At 38.1% G+C, this 23,408-nt stretch overlaps 1 protein-coding gene across 3 annotated transcripts in view; it reads right to left on the bottom strand.

The window, feature by feature from the left end:
• The window catches only part of LOC116438395, a 143,059-nt gene that overhangs the window by 85,403 nt on the left and 34,248 nt on the right, over nt 1-23,408 (bottom strand). For all 3 annotated transcript variants that reach the window (XR_004237720.1, XM_032097281.1, XM_032097288.1), the window contains exon 3: nt 8,226-8,274. Coding sequence is in view for 2 of the 3 variants with exons in the window: in XM_032097281.1 (XP_031953172.1) it covers nt 8,226-8,274 (49 nt within the window). In the remaining variant the exon portion in view is untranslated. The remainder of the gene's footprint in view (nt 1-8,225; nt 8,275-23,408) is intronic.

The following is a 23,408-nucleotide window of genomic DNA, read 5'->3' as shown; positions in this document are numbered from 1 at the left end:
TGTGTATAAGGTGGAAAGTGACTTTGGTCTGGCTGGAAGATTATCTGTAAGATGACACATGATCCACTCCAGGACATTTAAAAATTTGTATCTCTGAAAGCAATATTGACATTTAACTTGAGATTTGGAGGGCAGGGGGAAGCATATTTCAGGTTCTTAGTACCAAAACACTTGGTTTATATTGTTTTGCAGAAATGCCACCTCAGAGATGAAGTAAAGCAGCAATTTCACTTCTAATTTCATCCACCAGTTATTCTGGTCTGAGAGCTGTACATCATCAGTCTCCCATGCCACCATAATCACTTCCTGGGCTGTGTCATAGATTCCTCACCCCTTACTGGCTCATTACTCGGGAACACGCTCTAACAAAGTATTCCAGTTTAAAACACATTTTTCAACCGACACTTCTCGGATGGAACGTTGCACTGGTTTGTAACAGGCAAAATGTCAGGGACCACAGAGATTTGATTTGGGAGTGCTCTGAAAACTTTGAAACCTTACCCAGGATTATCCACCTCCTTGTGGTGTCCCTTCCTGCTCTCTGTTTCATAACTTTGGTCACAACAGACCCCTATTTGTTTCCTTCTCTGCTCCTTGATTTCTACAATCTCATCACAAGCCTGACATCTATTGTAGATACTCTTGTGTCCTTCAATTCCCAGAGTAAGCTCAGATTTCTAAGTTCTGATTCCTTGGATATTGATCCACTGTGAGATTTTTTTTGGCAATAACAATTCTTCTCAGCATTTTCTTGATTTTTAAAACAATATAAAAGTAACAGTTTGCTACCAAAAAAAAAAAAAAAAAAAAAAAAATCAGTTGTTTTGTGCTCAGAAGACAAATTATGCTTTGAGTGAAATACAAGCCCAGCACAGAAGGGCAGCAGAAAGACCAGATACTGCCTCATTCCTACACTTGCTGTATCACAATTTTGACCTTGTTTGTCATCTTTAAGGTGTTCAAATAGAAGTTTTCAGCACCTTGGCAAATCAACCACACCAGAAAAAGTCAGGATGCAGGCAACATCAAATGTGTTGTCTAACACCTGAAAAAAAAGCATCTGTGCTTAATTCAACGGTGAAAAGCTGGAACAACTTGGGAGGACTATAGCTGATAAGCAATCAGTTTATGAAAGGAAATAGTTTCTTTTTTTTTCCTTTTTTTTTTAAATCCAAGGAAACTGAAAAATTTCTAGCTGAGAAGATAAAAAGAAAAATGAGGTTTCAAAGACCACATCACACCAGTGGATTACACTGCTTAAAAATAAGCAGATACTGACTAGAAAAGCTCTTTTCTAAGATTCCTCTTGACATTCTGTGATACTACTGCACAGTTTCAACAGGACGAATTTTAACAAATTTACCTCCAACTATGAACCAGGATCTGGTCATCGGCTGGTCATGTTTTAATGTAATCTAGATATGTCTTTAACTGCAAAGAGTTCAATTTGCCTTTGAAAACTCTAGTTTTCAGTGCACACAGAGATTTTAGTGCACACCTTCTACTCAGTAACCTCACAGTTCCTAGTGATCTGTAGGTAATATGAAACCTGCTTCTACCTAAACTTGCTTTCTAGAATCCTTATCTTGCCCAATTCTTGCTATATTTTAAGACCACATGGCCTTCACTCCATCATAAATTATATTGTTTTACTTTAGTACCTCCTTTCCTGTGTTTCACAGAGTTGGGTTTTCTTTTTCCTCCTTTTTTTTTTCTCACTTGTATTCAAAACACCGCAAATTGGAATTTTCTTCATTTTCTTCAAGAAAACAAACATCTCCAACACACCCTCTGCTCCCTCACTCCATCTATTTTTGTTGGTGTTTTCTATTTGCTCTACCAGACTTGGTTTGGATGCCCCGGTGTATTTTGTCTCCATCCTATGTTTGCTTTCCAGTTTGAGAACTTCCTGGCAGACAGGGTCTGTAAATTTGCTTTATAGAGCCCTGAGGCAAACAGTCAGCACTTAGTGAGGAAGACACCTGGTAGCTCAGGAGGAACAGGTGGTTTTTATCATATAATGGGACATATTCTGCCCTACAAACTCCCCAGTCCGCATCAAAAGAGAAAATCTGAACATTACTTTGAACAGTTTTGACAAGAAATTACCTATATAACTTTGATGACATTTGATTAATTTCTCAGTGTCCAATATCCGTCATATTTTAAAGGAAGATACAGTATCCTGGTGCAGCTCTAACTTACACAGTATGACTTTACAGCTCACCATTTTTGTCAAGGGTTTGTCATTTGTGTGTTCTCAAAGCTTAATTATAGTATGTTACCGAATGCATTGGAAAAATAGACTCCATGTACACATGGTTTATGTACAAAGGGATTTGTTTAGCATTAGACACGCATTCTTAGCATTGTACATGTCTGTTTCACTTAGTGGTAAGAAAAGTCTAAAGTAAAAGCCAAACAAAATTACCACAATGTTCAAATTCCAATTTATCTTCAACTATTCTGTAAGTACAGGATCTTCCCATGGGCACTTTCTTACCATTTAGGAAGCTGCCATGCTGAAGCCAAAATATTTATAATTGGTTAAGGATTTGGGGTTTGGGGTTGTTTGGGGTTTTTTTGTTTGTTTTGGGTTTTTTTTCCTCATCTATCCAGAATTTGCTAGATAAGAACTTCTCACTATTTACACTTTTCTGAAGCAAGACTTTCACACTGAATTTTCAGTGGCACATTGCAGATGCCCATGGGATGGAGATAAAAATAAGGCAGAGAGAATTTGCTCTCAGACTAAGAGCTCCAAGAAGGTTGTTCCTTGTTATTTCAGAAAGCAATGGAAGTATTCAGGCACTACACCAGGAAATACAGTTGGAAATAGGAGCAATGATAAAGGCTGAAAAGACTTCTTTTAGCAATGCTAAAGTAGTTCTTGCCATACAAATCAGTTTGCCTAACATGAGACGTTAATTGTAACGAAAGAAGTTAAATTTTCCCAATCAACTCTTTATAAACTTAACAACAAGAAGCACTGTGCATGAATTCCCCCTGACAAGTTAGAAAACTGTATGTGTTGGGGTGGGCAGTAATAGGAGCATGTGGAAAATGGTAGAGGGAATGGGAGGATAGGCTGAAGAGAACACATGGAATCACACTCTGTGTGTCCACAATGCACCACCAGTTATTCTCGTCCTTCCTAACACATTTTGCTAATGACTCCACTTGATTCAAACATTCCTTGTAAATCAGACCTCCTTGTAAATCAGGATCTCTGATTATTGTCACTGTACTCTGCCCCCTTCTTGCTGTTGAGTGCCCAAAATGGGATATAATGCTCCAGACTACCAACACAGTCCCAGCTAACAGGGAGTGTCTGTCAACAACAACTGCACACACTGCACAGACATGCATTTTAACTGAGCTACTGACAGAAACTCATGTTCTGACCCTGAACAGCTAAAGCTCTTTTCTCAGAGATGTACAATATCCCTTTAATCATCCAGACTTGGAAGGCAGGTCTAACAAGAGACTGGATAGCTCAAAATAAAAACCTCTCCTAGCTGCATCACAGAAAAGTGAAAATAATATTCAGAACATATTTACCCTTCTGTATGTCTAGTAATTGAGCCAGCACTGATCAGAAGCAACCTCAACTCTGAAGCACTCAATTAGCAAACAATAGAAAAGGTTATGCAAGACAGGAGAGGAGGGGATATATTTGTCTTCAGTGCTACTGCCACAGCTGATGACCCTGCACAAGAATAGAAGGCACAGTGCTCACATTTCTGGCTGAAAGCAGATATTCCTTCACAAGAACTGTAAAAAAGCAAGGTATAACCAGTTTGAATGACAATGCTATTAAGAGCTGTGCCTTTAAGCCTTCCTGAAACAACACTGAAACATTTCAACACGATGATATTAGGAAGTAGCAAAATACCAAGGGATTTCCCCCCAGTTAAATGGAGGGCTGATGCTGGGAGAAGGCAAGTGATCAGTCACCCAGCTGGCAGTAGAATATGAGGCCTCCTCGGAGAACACCCCTGGTATCCCAAGGACTCTGTCTTGCTGCTGTTCACACTGCTCTGGCTCCAGACATGCACTGCACAGGTTTCCCAGGCACCAGGGGAAAACCCAAAGGAGGTGAAAGCTCAGGGCAGCAATTACTGCATGGCTGTATTCAAAATTATTTGCAGTGTAACTATCTATGTGCAGGTCTTATGTAATGTATTCATAATGGCGTAACACATACTGACCTCAAGTAAATCACTAAGCACACAACTTCTGGTGCTTTCAGTGCTCTTATTTCCATGAGTGTATGAGACTTATCCACAGCCAAAGCCTTTGAAACTAGATTTGCCATATATCTCTGCTATCACGTACTTCTTTCTCTCTAAGAATGAACATGAAAACTCACAGCTTAAAATGATAATTTTTGTACAATGCTTCACATTGTACAAAATCACAAGCACAACAATTGAAGAAGTGCAAAATATATGTTTGTCACATGATAGAGTAAGCAGGAAATATTTTAGACAATTTTGCCTCAAAAAAGGCCCTTTCTTTAAAAATAAAGTTATTTGCAAGGAAATGTGTCAATTTGCTTTTCATTTAAAAAAGCAGAGAGCATTTTGAAATTGCTCAAATATTCTATTTAGATACTTTCAAGATTAAAAAGTTCTAGTTTTAAGTTCAAAATTATCTTTTTGGTTTTCTTCCTCCCAAAGACTAATATAGATGTAGAAAAACAAGTCAAAATGAAATATTTCAATATATGCTGATAGCAAGTATATAATTTCATCTGATTCACCTTTCCTTGACCTTTATTTATAAGCTAAATGATAGTTTATCTTTTTTCTATTTCAGAGAGCAGAAAGTTCTGAAGCTTCAAAAAAATCTTGACACACATGATAATTACTTTTGATCTATCTTCAATTCTGTAAAGTCATTTCATCAAAATATTTGATGAATACTTGTAGCAATATTTTGGATGTGTCTTTCTTTCTCCTCCCTGAATATTTTCATCTTAGGGACATACTTTTTAAAAATCAGTCTTAATATTAAAGAGTATTTTTTTTTTTTTTGCTGTGGCTTAGTCTTCCCAAGTCCTTAGCCAATGACTTCTAACAGTATAGACCATATTCTTATAGCAACTGATTGTGAAGTCACATCCAGAAGTCTTTAATTTAAGGTGAAGAATGGGCATCTGGGAAGCATAAAAAGTGCTGGTAGTGCTCCTGATTTACAAGAAAATATTAAAATCAACATTTCAAAGCCCAAGACAAAAAAAAATACATTCTAAATAGAGATAAAATGCAGCATGAAGCAGGGACTCTTGGTTCTTTTCTGGGTGAAATAAGGAGCACTGCACTTGTTGAATCTGGAATACTACCCAAAAAACAGGACATAGATTTTCAGAAGAGGAAATCCTTGCAAAATTGGAAATACATAGGAGCAATGGTAACAGATTCTCCACTCACAGTCATCAACTCCCTGGCCTCTTATAGAATTGTACTGTATGTCTGGCAGAGGTTTATACCCCAGAAGAGCAGTGTCTCATCTGTTTGAGCTACACCGGACAGATTTGCTGCCCTTGGGGGGTGATACACTTTGGGAGGCTGTCTCCTACATCTATCAGTCAGGGCAGGATCTTCACCCTCCAATAAAGCGCCTTTGTTGTGCCCCTTGATGCACAAAAACACCCCAAAACAATTTTCGTGCCCCAAAAGCCTTTTTGACATCTCCCCCATTCAGGGCAGCCTTTTGCTTTTGAAGTAATAGGTATGTGAATAATCAAAAAGCACTCAAAATTCTGCAGGTTGCCAAGGATGCAACCTCCCCAATATTTAAATAACCTATTTTTTCAGTAAACTATTTCTTTTTACTAACCCACCTGACCTTCTGTGGAAGCTGACCCTTTATACAAAATGGTCATGTACAAAACCGTGAGGGTCTGGCCAGGGCTGGTCTCTGATGTGAGCAGCCAGTTCAGAGGAGTGACTATTAACAAGTCTTAATTGCAGCAGAGTGTGATTTAAGTGCCAGGTAGAGTTCATTTTGCACATTTTCACATCTGAATGTCTGTATTCTTTTAGACCTTTCTAAGTTTGATATCAAATGGCATTTTTCCAGAGAAATACCCAAACTTATAACGGTTCAGTGCTAAAATCCTACCGCCTGGGCAAAGAGTGATTTAAATGGGGTTTCATATTAAATGTATGTGCATGTGTTAGTAAATACATCCTTGTAAAACTGTCACTGAAAGCACAAATATGAAGTCTTTATGCCACAATAGAGCATTTATAATATGCCATAGCCATCATAATGTATATATATTAAAAAAACCATCAGATGTGCTAGTAGCCAGTATTGACAAAATCAGCATTTTCACTATGACATTATTAATATTCTTCTTGTTGATTATCATCCATTTCATTGTATCCTCAGTGTATCCCCATTCACAGACAAGATGCAATGAGCTGATCTGGACCCTTTGTCTCAGAGGCATGAAATTATTAAAGTCAGAGCACTCTTGTTTAGCAGCACCAGGACCACAGCAAGTTATTATGTTATTCCATAGAAATCAAACACAAAGGGCAATTTGCTACCAAGGTTGCTTTTTGCATCCCTCACTGAATCCACCAATGCTTTTGTAAGAACTTACAAGGTGTCAGACAGAAAAGCTAATCCAAAAACTTAAGTACAGACTACATGTTAAGTTTTAAATTAGAAATTATTTGGTCTCAGAGGCCATTTTTCTGACTAAATCTTCTGCATATTATTCTGATATTCACATACTTCAAAAGAGAGTTTAGATTCTGCTTAGTCAAGAAAGAAAGATTTAAATGGAAAAAACAACTGCTTTATGAAAGAGTCCAACTAAGAGGAAATATCGAGAAATCCATTTGATTTACTCAGTGCCAATATTTCCCTAAGATAATTGCTAAGGATTAGACTCTCACTTGAAAAGGGAGGCTACAAGTCATGTCTGTGGAAGTGAAGAAAACCTGTGCAAACATCAAGCAATATTACACAGGACATCCTAGAAAATCTTCTCTTGTCATTTAGCAGCCTGGCCACCAGTCCAAGACCCCCAGAGCAGTACATCACATCCTTCATTTTTTTCAAAATCAACTCAAAATCATAGTTATGAGTAACTGCAGTGCTAGAAGAAGAGTCAGTAAGAAGGTGGCAGGCACAGCATTCTTCCCTTGTGCTTGTTCCAAGCAGCAGCAGTAATTAAAACTTCTAGAACTGCAAAAACTTACTTCTGAAACAGGGATTTTATTTTAATAGCAACATTTCCAGGGGAAATACTAGCTTTAACAAAATTAGTGGGATGTTAGGGCAAACATGTTGCTTATTTAGCTAAAACAAAAGGCCTGAAATTTTCTCTTAGCAATATTTTAAAGCCTAGCACATTTTCTAATTTTTTCCTGATTTATTTTCTTCCAGATAGCTCAATTAAGGATGCATCATGGAAGCCTATAAGTAGAGATTTTCTGCTTTCTGTGTGAAACAAAATTAAAGGTCTATTTTGAACATATCGTATTTTTCTTGTTTCCTGATTATTACCTCACATTGAAAATTTGTTTAAAGAAACGAAATCTTAATCTTTTACAATATCATTTATTAACTGCACTGAAAACAATCAAACAAACAAAACCATACAAATTTGCTAGATCTACCTGGTAAAAAATGAAATCATTAGCATGGAATGAACTCTCATGTTTTCATGAAATAAGTGTTAACTTTTGTCCAGAAAAATTTTGCATATTTGCTACAGCTCAACTATGAACTACACACAGAAAAAATCCTAAGAACACAATGTGAACACAAAATGCTGTTGTCTAAAGACACCTCAATTTTACAGTGGGGGTGTTGATGCCTCCAGCTTTTTTATTACCTGAAAAACCATCAACAACTTTATAACGATGAATGCAATACAATTCAACTTGTAATTGCAAAATTCCCTTTTAAAAGTGGCAGATGTGTGCCAGCACATCTGGAAACCACTTTTAATTATGCTTTCCTCACATGGGACAGCAGTAGCTTGTACCCATAGCAAAGGTTTTATATCTGACCACACAAATACTTGCAACCACCTGTGCTTTACACTGATTTTCATTATAGACTGTATCACATTACTGCCCTATTATTCCAGAATGCCATTTGAAGCTGTTGTGTGACTAAGCTGCATCAAGTGTGGTCTTGAAAAGACCTCTACTCTACAAAAATGTAATAAACTTGATTGCAGTTAGGGTACTTACCACTGCGGGTATCACAATATGCATGGTCCTCAAGTTGGCTTCTCTTGCTCTGAAAGTCATAAAGGGGATACAGTAACAATCATTATTACCAGTCTGGGAATTGACATTTACCAAACTAATGCATGTCCCTAAATGAGATACCTTGTAAGTATTTGGAATTCCTTTCCAGTGTTTGTTTCTTTCCTACTATTAATACAGTGGTATTTTAGTCAAAGACTCGGCTGCTTCAGCCGTGCTCTGAGACCACAGAAAAGAAATTTCAGCTGTGATCTGCCAGCATAACACAATTTCAATTCTGTCATCAGTATTTTCATAGGCTGCAAACACTGTGAGCTACACCACTAGGTTGGGTTTTCTAAACTCAAACCTTCCTCCCTTACTCCCCGTTGCCCCACTCAAGTATAACAGGTTTTTTTACATCACTGTTCCTCATTTCTCACAATTGAAAAAAAGTTTCAGATGTCTGCAAAACTCTTCTTCACAAGACTCTTTCTATATTTTGGAAGACTGCAATGTTGACATGCAAGATTTTGTGCGTCCCGGTGGAAGGGAAAGATCAAACATTTGTAACACTCAGCCCTTGGGAGATGTGGCATGCCCAGGGACAGACTGCTCAGAAATGGACACTGGGATGTGCAAATTTGTAAAACACAAAGTACACCATTTTACAGATTATGTTTTAGGATAATTTGCTCTGCTGACCTGCACAATGTGCAGGTAACTTAAAGAGCACCCAAATATCTCTTCAGTATAATTTATTCTGCTTAATAATCCATTACTATGCTTGAAAGGAAGGTTTCCACATAGTTATATATATATAAGAACCCACATTCACCTGTCTCATATTTTCAGCCTATAATTCAGGTCTTAAATTTTGCTGTAACTCATGAAGCCCCAGAGGCTCCCTCACAGGACTAAGCCTTCTCCCAGTGCTCTGCCCGCATAACTTCTCTGCACTCTGCCAAGGGCTCTGGGATCACAGCTGCAAGACACTGGCCCCACTTTGAGAAAGGCTCAGAGCAGAGCTCAGATCCTAAACCAGCCACTGTGCTCCCTCTCTACCAGGCAGAACAAATGCTCTGTACAGTCACAAGTGCCTTGGCTTCGCTCCTGCCCTCGCTCCGTTCTCTCTCCCGCCTTGCTCCGCGCAGCTGCTCCGGGGCAGCGGGGCCCAGAGCCCCTGGCTCAGCACCCTTGGGAGCTGCTTCTCCTGCGGCAGGCAGGACTCTCTGGGTCAGCAGAGGGGGAACAGCAGGCTCTGCTTTAATGCACCTTTTTATTTGGTCATCTCGGGGCCTCACACACGACACCTGGTAGGCGTTTCAACATTCAGCCAAAATTAAAAGGCATTAAAATTATATAGGGGGTGTTCACTGGGTCAGTGAAAAGTATAGATACTTTTGCAGAAGTATCTATAATATTCTAAGATTGAGTATTTCAACTGTCTGTAACCCCACTGCTGTAAAAGCACAACTTAATTTCACACTGCAAATACATTTATTACCCATGCAAAGAAGTCACAATATTCCTTCTACTATTCTTTAGTTTTCTGTGGTAGCATTTTAACATTGCTAAAAAAATGTTCATTTCTATGAATTAATTTAAAGAAAAAAGGATCATTGTCTACTTTAAAATAAGACACACTGAATATAACTTGTTAAAGATTTGCCAACTAAACACATTTATAGGGCAAACAAAGACTGAAGCACCCTACGGTACTCTAAAAAAGATAAAAATATCCTTTTTTTTGTTTGAAGATGAAGGTATTTTGGAACCAACCTTGCTGAAAGAAAATTATGCCTGACTATCCAAACAATAGGCCTAGAATGTAAATTCATTTCATCTTGGATATACACAAATGCAGCATTTTAATTGGAATGCACTAGAAGACAGGTAGCTGCACATACTGAACTCCACTTGAAATGGTGATATGAATCGATAAATCAAGGTCAGGAACAAGAGTCGTTTCTAGAAGGGGAGAAGGACAAGGGAAAGGACTGTAAATACTCAGACTGCTTCTTTACAACACAAGGACGGCACATTCAAGCCTTTTATTCAGTAAACCTCCCTCTTTGAGGAGTGCCAACGAAGACAAGGAAGCTGCTTGAGTTAGGATGGCAGTGATAGTCATGCTAGTGACATCAGGAACTAAGGGGAAAGAGCAGCCAGGTCACAGGGTGTGGGATCCAAAGCCACGTAGTCAGGGGGATTCTCTCTGCTGACTGCAATGGGCACTGGATCAGTCCCTTGCCCTTATTCCTCTTTAACTATCCCACTTGTAATGCTGTCATCATGAGCTTAAGGATGTGACTGAGAAGGAGAGAAGAAATGTCTTTGAAGTCACGAAATACATCCAAGATTCTGGACACCTGCCATTTTAAAACACTCAGCCGAGCACACTCGGCCTTAGCATCAGGTTAACAGTCGGGAAGCAAGGAGCAAACAGAGGAAAAATCCTAACATGGATGCATCCTCCCTGCCTCACTCCCTCTGATTCCAGTCATTTTGGGTGCACTGAGCCATCCTCCCATGCCCAGCCAGTCAGGCAGCCCCCACGTCTGCAACCATGCTGGAGCCTGCCCATCGTGCTGCCATCCCTGAGCCCTGCTGGAAACCAGCTCTGGGGCCAGGTGCAGGGGCTGGTGCTTGGGGCTGCACATATCTGAGGAAAGGAAAACATGTGGGCTCAGGTTCAGGGTGCTGGAGAGGCCAAGCAGGCAGAGGGATTGCTCCCAGGAGCAGGGAGCAGTCGGCAAAGAGGCAGCGCTTTCCCCAGAGCAGGGTGGATGTCGTGCCTGTTCTCCCCTATAGCGAACTGACTGAAAATACTAAAAAGTCTTTGCAATCCTATTGGTCCTGCCAGCGGAGCCTGACTGGCAGGACAATGCATCTTTGTTCTCAATTAAAAACATTATTTGGGGGCAGTAATTATTTAAAAGCCAACAGGAAAAAGATTTTGTGATTATAACCACAATTTCTCAATTGAAGCAAATGTTTTAACAATCAAGGTTTGATAGAGACAGACGAGAGAAGGAATAATAACAACCACTACTATGACTACATGTAGCCTTCATCCAGCCAGTACAATTTTACTTGTATTCTGAAATCAATGCACCATAATCACAAACCAAAAACATGCCTGTAGTGAAAACCCACATACAACACATGCAGATGTGGAGGGATTCCATAAGGACATTACATTACTGGATACCGTAAGCACCCTGCCTGCTCTGTTCTCCTTTTCCTAGGAACATAGAGCAACCGTGGCTATTCTAATATTGAAAAATGGGAAGCAGAGCAAGAAAGAAGTGGAGAGAATTTGTGTTAAATTGGATTTTCTTGTCTACTCCTGTAGTTTTTATCACCCAGATGACAAAACATTATCATTAGCAGCTTATACCAAAAGTTAACATTTGCCCATGGTTTTGTATTTTCTCTAAACCACAAAGGTTGGAGCCTGTTATGCACTCCCCTTATCTTACTCTGTTACTTTAGAATCTAAGAGAGCACTGTGCACATTAATCTTTCATGGCAGAGTTCACTGAAGTTCTGCCAAAATTCAATAATTATGTTCCATCCAATCCAGCAATTTATTTATCTCATTGCTGGAATTTAGAACATATAGAACAAAGTGCTTAGTTTATATGAATGAAATCCATGCTAAAAAAACAACAAACCCATAAGACAAAATAAAACAGCCCTGTTTCATTTCTAAAGTTTTAAAACATGCAGCAGAATCTACTGAGAAATAAAGCTATTTTTACAAGACCAATGTTTTGATAAACTGAAAGTATTCCACGATGTTTAGGGTTCTTTTTCTTTCATGTAAGTGAAAGTATTTTATAGATACATTTGTAACTTTTATTCAAAAGCATAACAATATGTACCACTTACACTGCACTACTAAAATATGAATGTCTAATGATCAATAAAAATACCAACTAAAAAGCAAGAATTTGTTTTCTGAATGGAAAATATGTTGATTTACTGCACTGAAATGGGTAACTGAGAGTTCAGCAGTTCTATGGAGCAAAATCTAAGATACAAAATTACAACGAAGTTAAGCTTTATAATTGCACTCTTTCTCAATATGTTTGCAAACAAATAGAAAACATAAAGCCCTCCAAGTAAGAAGATTAGAGACACATTATTCCTGAGGGCTGTTAAAAATGAAAATGGCACAATGGACAATACTTTATATTCTTCACTTTTTGTAATCTCAGGAAAAGTAACTAACCAGTTATTTATCAACCTATTTATAAAGAAACATTAATCTACTGGTTTTGGATTTTAAAATAGAATGCAGTGTCTATGCATTTTAAACTTCTGAATACAGAATGCTGATTTATCTGATGAAAACATGACTTTTTTATGTTCATACCGACAATAGAGTTCTTGATGAAGGAAAATGTTTATTTGGTGTCTGCAATCAAAAGCCAAATTTATAAAGTTTTAATTTTTTAATTTTTTAAGAAAAACCTTGTTACTTCATATATTAGGTTTTACATTTCAGTCATGCTACCAGAAAAAAAATATTCTGGATTTAAAAACTGTTCACAAAATTTTTGGAGAATAACTTGCTGTGATTTAAAATACAGCCCTTCACCAACCAAAATAGAAAAGAAAACCTCTAGAAGTAGTACACTAGGATGTGTTCATTATTTCACAGTAAAGCCTTCTAGGCAAAACTAGGAATATCATAGTAAAACGTTTTAAAGTTAGTTTTACAGTAACAAGGTGGGTTTGTGCATATTTTAAATTAATAGTACCTAATTCAGTAACTCAGGAGAAACTACTTCCACACACCAGCAAATAAATTCCATAATGATTTGCAAAAACTCTACTATCACATTTACATTTGCACCAAGTATGATCATTTTCTGGCAATGCTTTACATTAAAATAGGATTCAACAGTGACATATTTTTCCCCTGTTGTAAAACTTTATAAAAGCCCCAGAAAAATGCAATTAAGTTATATGAGTTTTATTTTACTAATGTTCTCCATCTATTCGTTTGCAACATGTTCATCTTGTCTGCTTATTTTCATCACAAATACAACTTGCTATAGTTAAACTTGTAGGAGACTTTTGAGTACTGTAACTCAGTCTGCTGCAATGTAACAATGAACAAACTCTCCCAGCCAAGTTACATGAAAGTACTGATTCAGGGAGTCTGTAAAGCTCGAGTTGTCTCCCAGTGTAGCTGTGTCTTGCATTATGTAATAAAGGAAAAACACACACACACACACACACACACACCCCCCCAACATCTTACAGAAAATACAGTTTAACAGAAGAAACACAATACCTGTAAAGCCCATTTTAACAGCAACAAAAGGGATCAAGGCTGGGGGCAGGGGGCAGGGGAAGGTGCGAAAAGGCTGTTCCGTATCGATATTGCTGCCGAAAGATGGTGTTGCTTATAAATGAACAACACACATAGGAAGGAACGAGCAACTCCTCGGCTACAGCCACAAGTGCAGAAATCTAAAATAAAAATACCTGCCAAAATTGCTGCCTAATGCATTTTGTCTTTACATTGAACACATGTCGAAACGACACTGGGGTAGGGCATACACAGCATGTAATAGGAGGTCCTTAATTTCCAATTCACAGATTAAATTCACAGAACGTTCAAGTTTACAATAATAATGTATTCACCTACAGTGCCAAACTTGTTTATATAATATCAGTGAGGAATAATCACCCATTTATTGCACTGATGATCTCCACAAATTTCAGAACTTTGAGCACACTTGAAACGTGAACTTTTGCAGCTCCTTATTAATGTTTAGACTAACTCCCTTTCCCCCTTTTGAACAACAAAGGACTACCCAGCTCCTGTTCCCCGTCTCACAGATCAGACCCATACCCAGATTTCAAGGAAATGGAATAAATCCAAAGGTACATCCAAGATTTTCCTTGCAAATTTCCCCCCAGTGGATCCAGGCATGTATTTTTTAAATAGATATATCAAAAAGCTCCACTCATACAATTCAAACAGAGAAACTTCTCGAAAATATCATTACTTACTGTTCAATGAGCATAATTTACTGAGATTAAAAGTTTAAAGATTCATCTGCTTTAAGTCTACAAGTGTTTTAAGCAACCCCTAATACTGTATCTTGCTTAAATGTGAAAATTAGTGCTGCTTTGGCATGTTGAAAAATACAAAGATACCAACGATCCTCATTATGCCTTAGCTCTCTGTAGCCTGGTTTTTGGAGGTGCGTAAGCTGCGGAAATTTAGAATGATAATAGCAACAATTTGGTACAAGAGGAAAAAACAGACCCTCCCCCCCAAATGCTTCAGATATACTGTATAAAGTCATTTTGACATGCCTACACAACTGGTTGTGGCAGCTTTCAGACATGATTCCTAATCACAAAAAAATGCTTCAGGTTCTTTTAGAGAAAGCTTGCCTTGGGAAGTTGATTTTGGCCAAGTGCCAAAATCATGTGCAAAAGGGGCCCTCATTACCAATTCATGGCAGCCTTCAGTGCTGACAAAAAATGTGACCCAACAGGCTAAAGCAACAACTAAAATTAAAAAGTATGAGACAAAGACAACTTACTTAATATTCCTTCCATCGCCACGTTAAACTTTTCCGTAATTAAACCCTTGTTAGTTCAAAGCAGTTTTCAACTACTTTTAAATGATTGCACAGGCAGTCTGTAACAGTGGAAAGCTTTCCCTGTAAATTCTCCCCAGCCACTCCACTTCTAACAGCATTTGGGTCCGACAGCAGAACTTTTTTGCCTCTGCAAGAAACCCCTCTCCAAAAAGAAGCGAAGCGTCCGCGTGTATTCCAGCCAAAACTAAGCAGATCATTACAAGCTTTTGCAAGCAGTAAAGGCATAGGAGGAGTGAGGAGGAGGGAGGAGAGAAAGGGCTCGAGACGCAGGAGCAGCTATTTCCTAAACTTTCTAAAAAGCTTATCAAAATGGGCATGCAAACTTGAAGCAATTGCAATTAACAGCGCTCGCTGCCCCACTCTCCCATAAAAGCAGATTTGATACACGGCCTTACCTAGATGTCGTCTGGCTTTTCTGTGGATCAAAAAGTTTCCTGCCTAAGCACAGAGATATTCTTTCACAAACCATAAAGGCCCCTTTTATTAATCCAGCACTGTAACAGCCCGCTTTCTACACCACGTTGAGAGCAGGATGCGTCAGCTTTCGAGAGAAAAACAGTCTTAACATACAATTAGTGGCAGATTGTATAATAGACGATTTATCTTAAAGAGTGAAAAGGCATTTTTTAAAAAGCAAAGAGGGTGCGGTCAGATGTTAGGCTATCCCTGAGAAAAGGGGCCTAGGCTGCACTAGTACCTAAATACTAGCAGAAGCTTACTGGGAAGGGAGCCAATGGAATGACTTTGTTTGACCCAGCTGCCAATCTCTCCTGAAGCACTGCGCCAGACTAAACACTGACACTATTTTAACTCAAATCAGGCTACAGCAGCTGTTTGCTTTCCGGCTCTCAGCTATGCACCATGGCCATGATGACTCTGCACAGCACATATGATAGAGCTGGGGCACTTCTGCTAAAATGTGTTCCATGTTTGTGCTGGTGGTATAGAAGTGGGGGCTGGCGTAGCTGTTTCGAGGGGGGTTTTCTTCCCTTTCTTCTTTTTTTTTTTTATAATATCTCTGCCACCATTTTCCCCAAAGTCAACTAAAAATGAGATTTGGGGCTTGCAAAAAATTCAGAATTGAAAGTCAGGGGAAGAAGAAAAAGTTCCTGCTTGTGACAGACAAGAATTGAAATACATTGTAAAGGTGTGTGTGTGTGTACATGATTCCAAAATCCACCTACTACTTAAAATGATTTATTTTCCTCCTGTTAGTTGCTCTAAAATTGATCAGTATATAATTAATCAACAGATTCTCCCTCTCATTTTCAACTGTAAAAAGAAAGCGCTTACATATATACGCAAAAAAGCAGGCATTACATGTGTGCATACGTGCACACATTTACCTATGCATCCAGATTCTGATCTAAATTACACCAGTGCAAATTGCACTGCAAGCAATGAAGTTATTACTGGTTAAAACTGAAGGTGGAACTCGATAGCCAATTTACATATGAAAGCATATGAGACTGAAAAAACCCCGTAGGCATTAGTAGTAACAGGCGCATGGCATGGAGGTTGGCACGTCTTTTCTAATTCAAAAAAAGTCAGGGTCGCAGCAACAGAAACAAAGCTCATACACACTTAAAATCAATGGAGGCTTCTGAAGCACTGGGCATGTTGCACAGTCTAACATGGCACCTACAGGTTTTTAGTATTTACACCTAAACTCATGCACAGTACTTAAGCCAAAACTTTGTTTCCTCTCACCTTGCCAGAGAAGGCTGCTGGCTAGTCTCAAAAACTGCATGTCATGATAACATCTGCAATCAGTAAAAAAAAAAATCAGAAGAATATACCCACCTAAAAGCAAAAGGCACAGAGAATGAACCCAACCCTTATAGTTAATATAAAAGTGTGTGGAAGGTCTGGCTCCTGACATGTGAATGCCTTCAGTAAGCACTGCGGGTATCTCCAATTCAATATGTATACTCAACAGAGATAATGGAGAAAAAAATTACTAAACAGAAATGGAAAAAAACTAAAATGAAAAAACCCACAAAAAAATCTATTCTGTAAAAGCTGAGCCTGTTGCTCTGTCACAGGCTGTTGGAACCAACAGATTTCCATGATCTGTGCAACAGCCTCCTACCAAAAACCGGTGGAAATCATCCATATCGCAAAAGCTTAAATCTCACTAACTACCCTCCCCTCTAACTTGTCCTCAAGTACATTAACAGTTTAAGAAAAAATCCTGGAAAGGTTCTTAAATAATCCACCATAAAATGAATATATGTTACAAATGGAATGACTAATGGCTAGCACAACAAATGTCAACGTTCCTATCTAACATGGGAATTTAAATGGAAGAGCAGACCTGTACTACGCCTGAAACACCATGAAAGAATGTGATTACTACAAGAAATGCAGTTACCTACACCTGAGAAGTCTGAAATCTTAACATAGCAGATAGGTGAGGCAAACACAACAGTTTTTGCAGTCCTTCTCCTCTCTCTCTCTCTCCAGACAAATGTTTATCACAAGATTATTTTGCAGGCCCCCTAAAGAAAATGTGACTCCTCAGGTGTTTGTTCTGGGAACTCACACCTCACGTTGCCCTGCACTAAAGACAAAACCACAGCAATAGCTCTAGAAAGACTTTAACAGCACTGAACTTATCATGGCTGGAAAAGAATAGAAGTACAGATAAAAAACAAAATACAGGCTGGAGTGAAGCTTTGCCAGTTCCTTGAGGCAGAAGAGAAGGCCAAATCAACAGACAAAATTTGAAAATGACAGGAAGGGAAGGATGTTCTCAGTGAAGCCAGCAAGGAATATATCCAAGACAGGACAAGATTAGGATGCAGATAAATTATGGTGGATAGACACTCTAAACCCAGTCATAAAAAAAGACAAGACTATACACTTAAGTGTGGAACACAAACACTTTTCATTCAAACACAGTATAACTAGCAGAAATCTTGCACAACCTTCTCCTTCTTGAAGATTCAATTGAAAATTTATTCCTGTCTCAGTTTGTAAAGATGGGTCATATTGTCAGAATTGCTCCAGGGTGGCTGCAGGAGAGGAGGGTGGTGTCTGGCATTTCTTTCATTTTTAAACAAACTTTTTTCTGCTTTGCATTAAGAAATGCATTAAGAAACATAGGGAAGCACTGGAACCAGTAACTAGTAGAGCTTTTCTGACAAATACAAATCTCTTTCCTTCTAGAAAACTGTTTTGAATTCTTATTATCTAATAAATGAAGCATTATTACAGCTAAGCATATTTGCAGTTCCTGTTGTATAAAATCTCTGTTTGTTCTTAAAAGGGTTTTCTGTTAGAAATAACACATTCATTTTTTTCCCTTGATTTTGAGGTTGGGAAGCTGAGTGTGTATGTGATTAAACCATGGGCATCTATGCCAACCTAACCTCTTCAAATTGTTGGCCAATATTGATCAAATTTATGATCAGAGGTTTCAGGTGTATTTTATAGAAACTCAGTAGTGTTGGGATCTACATTCCATAAAAAATATAGGTCAAATGAATAGAGGAGTAAAATTTTCTTGGCATTCCCATGAGTAAATATGGAAAATCTGTGGAAGAAAAAGACCTAATTGCTTCATTACGTGATGGAGAAAGCTTCCACCAGACTCACATACTATTTTAAATACCAAAGTTAACCTCAAAAAATGGTTTCACAGGAAAGCAGGCTTCACTGGTTGTGAACTACCTTTGTTTTACTGGGGAGCTGGTAGAAAGCATATTGAACGTATTGTCCAAAGGTTTCTTTTGTTTGTTTTGCATTTTGATTTCAACTACTCAATTAGAGTAACTTATTTTCAACCTTATTTTTTCTATGTTTAGAAGCACAGTTTTGGCCTGGTACTTTATGACCATATGATTCCCCACTTCATGTCAACGACAAAATTCTAATTGATTTAAAAGGGTTTTATCCTTTTCATCCCCAAGCCTTACGTATATTGCCAGGAGGTCCCAGAAAATGATGATCTAGAGCACTGTGCAGGTTGTGATCTATCTATTAATCGGTGTGAGGTGATCAGTAACTTCCAGCTTCCACTTGTGCATCAGTCACTTCTGGAAGAGATGATGGCCAAAACTATGACACAACACTCTAAGTCAATGGCACTGGAGGCTCTGAGCTCCTAAAAGGCTGTGCGTTTCTTCACATACTGAGCCTTCTATTATTTGAACTTTCAATAACCATCACTGCTAGGCTGGAAGCCTTTCACTAGTAAGAGTCACTGGGGAAAGAGGAAAAAGAAGAAATTAAACACAAAACAGAATGTACATTTCATTGTTTCAGATACTTCAGGGGAGTAAGTTAAATTTCCAAAACTGAAACTGACTTCAAACAAATTTATTTCCCTACCTGCTGCATTAGCACATCACACAGCACTAACTTTATTAGTATGTTTCATTTATAATATGTTTATTTGAAGCTGGAAGACAATGGTAAAATACAAGAGGAAAAAGAAAAAGAAAAAAAAGCAACAGCTGCCTCCTAGCAAACAGGAATACATGCTATACTCCCTATTAAAAAGTAAGAAACAAATAAATCCAAGAGGCAGTCACCTATTCATGGCAAAATGGAACCCAGATGCTAACAGCTGAGAAGAAACTTGCCTCAGAAATTTGATTGCATAACTATCTTTCATGAAGGATTTTTGTAATCCTCTCAATAAGCCAGTGCCCACCACACCACCACCAGCAGTAGTGCACTAGACTTTTCAGTTCCATTTTGTTAGGAAATATGGGCTTGCTGTTGTCCATAGACCTTTTAAACAAGAGCAGAAAACATGGCAGTGATTTTTCTAGCTATGGAGTTAGTTTAATTCAGACTCTAAAATTAGTCTTACACAATCTCATCATCTCCAGATGCTCCTTTATGCTCATAAATCCACTAAAATGTTTATATTGTCCCATGCAAAAGGGTGAATGCCTGCTGTGGATTGTTGCTCCAAGGCAGCAATAACTTACTATGTCTTTTCTGTAGCAAGTTGCAGTGGTTTTTTGAAGTACAATCTATAGACATTTGCTCTTTCCATCACACCTCCCACATTTCCACAAGCCACAACATATTTATGCTTCAAGACATCTTCTGGAACAAATCAGTTTTAGTTTTGAATTAGAATACTGCATGACATGAGACAGATATAGCTGGGGTTTCTCCCAAGAAAAAAAATTGTCTGCTTTTAGAGCAGAGAACAAGCAAATATCAAGCTTGCATATAAGCCTCAGTTCCAAGCCAAGGAAATAGCTACCATATGTATTAAAAGTCAGTATCAAACATAATTAAATTAGATATAACACAACTGGGCCCCCAAAGACCACCATCCAATCTTACTCATTCCTTCTTTAGGACCAATTATCATGTTATTATACTGAGGAGTGCTGAGAATCCATCAAGGAAGAAGATCCTATTGTGTTGCCAGACAAAAAGGCAGTTCTTGTCTCAAACATCATCCTACTATTTTGTCAGTCAAATTCAGCATTGGCACATAAGATCCCTGAGCTCATACACAAGCTTAGCTCTGTTCTCCCACCACCATAATTTCTTTTGCAGTTATGACTTCCGAAAAAGGGAGACATTTCCCAGTTTTTCCTCTGTGGGTAAATACCTTGCATGGACTTACTTTCTATTACTTTCTCTAATAAGAGATTAAACAGGATAAAGGCAAAAAAACCCCCAAAAATTAGCAGCAAGAAAAATAAAATAATGAAGTTTTTTTGGTAATGAACCCCTCCAAACACTACCATTTACAGCATTGCACAGTACTGAGATGCGAGCATTTCTAGGGGGAGTGTGCGACAGCAGCTCAAGGTGACTAGATATCTGGATTATTGGTGCTTATTTCTCCACTGATTTCAGCTGATGAAAAGGCACAAGGCTCAAAAGGCATGTGAAAGGACATGCAAAGTCAAGCCTTTGGTTGTCTACATCTTAATTTCTCTTAAATTGTGGCAGACAATATTCCTACTGATTTCTAAGCAAGTAATAATGTATTAATATGAAAAATATTAATTCTTTCTAAGTGATTTAAGATCCACCTTTGAAGCAATCAAAGAAACTATTTGATCATAAATTAATGTAAACTAAACTCAATTTCTGAGCCTGTAATTTTTCTCAGTTTTTCATTGCCTGTAATGTTCGTCTAGAGTAGAAATAAATATTAAACAAGGTTCAATTGAATATCCAGAATAAACTTGTGGTTGGTTGAAGTGCTGTTTTTGTGTAAATTGGAGAGACAGGGCATCAGATTTAGTTTTTCACTGCATACTTCTCAAAGATAGTCCTAAGCACTAATGTCTGGAGTTTTAAACTACCTGCTTCAGTGCAAAGCTTAAATAACCAACCACTCTGCCAATGCCTATGCCTTTAAGTCAATGCTGTGTTGACTCTTTAAATATTTTCACTCCTTAATATAAACTTTTCAGACAAAAATTTCTCTTAGAGAACAAGGATCCTACACAACCAAAATGGAGAGAAGTTACCAGGTCCTGGTTTTTTCAGTCTCACCTGTTTAAGTACAGCTGACACAGCACAGATGGATGTATAGCTCTTGTCTGGGGGAGGGCCTGTTTATCAGCCTTTTAATGATTTACAGAAGGAATCACCTCATTTAGGAGTCATGATGGTACTGACTATTAATATCAATCAGAAGAGCCTACCAGCTACACCAGGAGATTGAAAAAACCTGTGTGTTGTGTTCTATTCCAGCCTTTGGAGAGGAAAAAAGGCACTTGGGATTTGCATACACTGATGATTTCAAAATCCTGCTCAGCAGGAATTTCTGCTGCACACTTAGGCACAACCAAAATTAAACCTGGCAACAGGAGAGAAATTCTTCAGCTATCCCACATCAAAATAGCTGGTCTTCATGTGCATCCTACACCAAAATAGCTAGGTTTCCAAAATATTACATCAGAGGGTTTGGAAATTAAAGCCTTTATTTGCATAATATAAATCCACCTGTAAATTGCCTGTAGAAGAAACATAACATGCAACTGAAATAACATATATAATACTATTACTGTATTCTTCATGCAACACTGGCTGTCTAGAGCCTTGTCCTTCCAAATCCAACACTAGACAAATGGTACATCTCTAGAATGCTTTAGTCTTTGCCAACAATTACCTAAACAAATAAGCAGTGGATAATGAAGCTTAGCTATTACCTGCTATTATTGCACATCTATGAAGGCCCAAGAGAAAAGACCATCAGCTCCAGCCTCTTGACTAGGTAAAAAAAAATCATAACATTACATGATTTTTCTTAGGTCTGTGGTACAGCAGAATAGATTTTACAAAGACACAAAGTAGAGGAAAGCAATGTAATTGATCATTCATCAAAACAACAGCAATAAAATACTGTGCTGGAAAATGTACTTAATAAGTTTTGTCATAGTATTTTGATGTTCTGCATTTTCATGACTACCACTAACTGTCAAGTGAAAGTTCCATGAAATACAATGACTCTCATAGATTAAATTCATACATCATATTCAATAACAGTTGTTTATACAAACATTAACCTCTGCATAGAGACTACCTTTCTTGATACAATGCCTCCTTATGTATAAACCCTGCTTTTATTCCACGCCCATCTGCATTTTATTAGTTATTTTAGACAGCACTTTACTGTCACTGGAGAAGTTTCAAGTTTAATCTAAGTCAACTTCTGCATCCCAGCTGAAAAAGTAGCAGCTATGAAAAGTAATTTGCAGTTAGTCACATCATCACAAGTTGGTTTACATTTACTCTATATGAAGTTAAATTACCATTCCAATGTGAAACCCAGAAACTGGAATTCACTTATGACGAAGGCCTTGCAAAGCCTTTTCAAGTTGTGAGCATGGTCTGTCCCATCTGCTCAACACATATAGTTTCCATCAGCATTAGAAAGCTGATGCAAGTCCTGATGGGGGGCACATGCTTATTACTGGAGTCTCCTGAGTAATCACGTATCATGAACAATCAAATGTAGAGTTTTTTGTTTATTACTCTGGGTACATTCAAATGTAGAAAACTCAGTATGTTACAGTCCCTCTAACATCACAATATTTAAGGAGCCAATATTTGAGGAATGGGTTTCACAAACTTCTACACATGCCAAATCTTTCTCAAATATTGTATTCTCTACAAAATAAAAAAATTTCCCTACAGTAAGAAGAAAAGAAAGACAGCAGTCTGCTCAGTTTGAATTCACCTGCACTCAAACTGATGCTGGAAATGATGGTACCTCCAGGTGCATGTGGTTTCTACATATGCTCAGCATATTTAACAAAAACTACTTCAAAACAGTGACAAGTGCATTCGAAGATCTGGAAAGTAAGCTACTAATTTTCTTCAGTTAAATGGTGTTTCAAGAGCTTCAAGTATCCACTGCTCATCTGACTAAGCAATGGAGAGAACACAGAAGAGATGACATAGAAACAGAACAAAGGAAAACTTTTTTCTGGGCTTCAAACAAAAGAATTAATGTTTTCACAGCTTTTGGGGGGTAGTAATTGAGTCCCCAGACTGGAGGAGGAGTAATGGAGTAATAGTTCATCTTTCATCATTTGGTGCAAAAGTCTAGAAA

This window comes from Corvus moneduloides, chromosome 2 (assembly GCF_009650955.1).
Source record: "Corvus moneduloides isolate bCorMon1 chromosome 2, bCorMon1.pri, whole genome shotgun sequence".
In the NCBI taxonomy this organism is placed as follows: Eukaryota; Metazoa; Chordata; class Aves; order Passeriformes; family Corvidae; genus Corvus; species Corvus moneduloides.
This window is presented reverse-complemented; position numbering and strand designations above follow the sequence as displayed.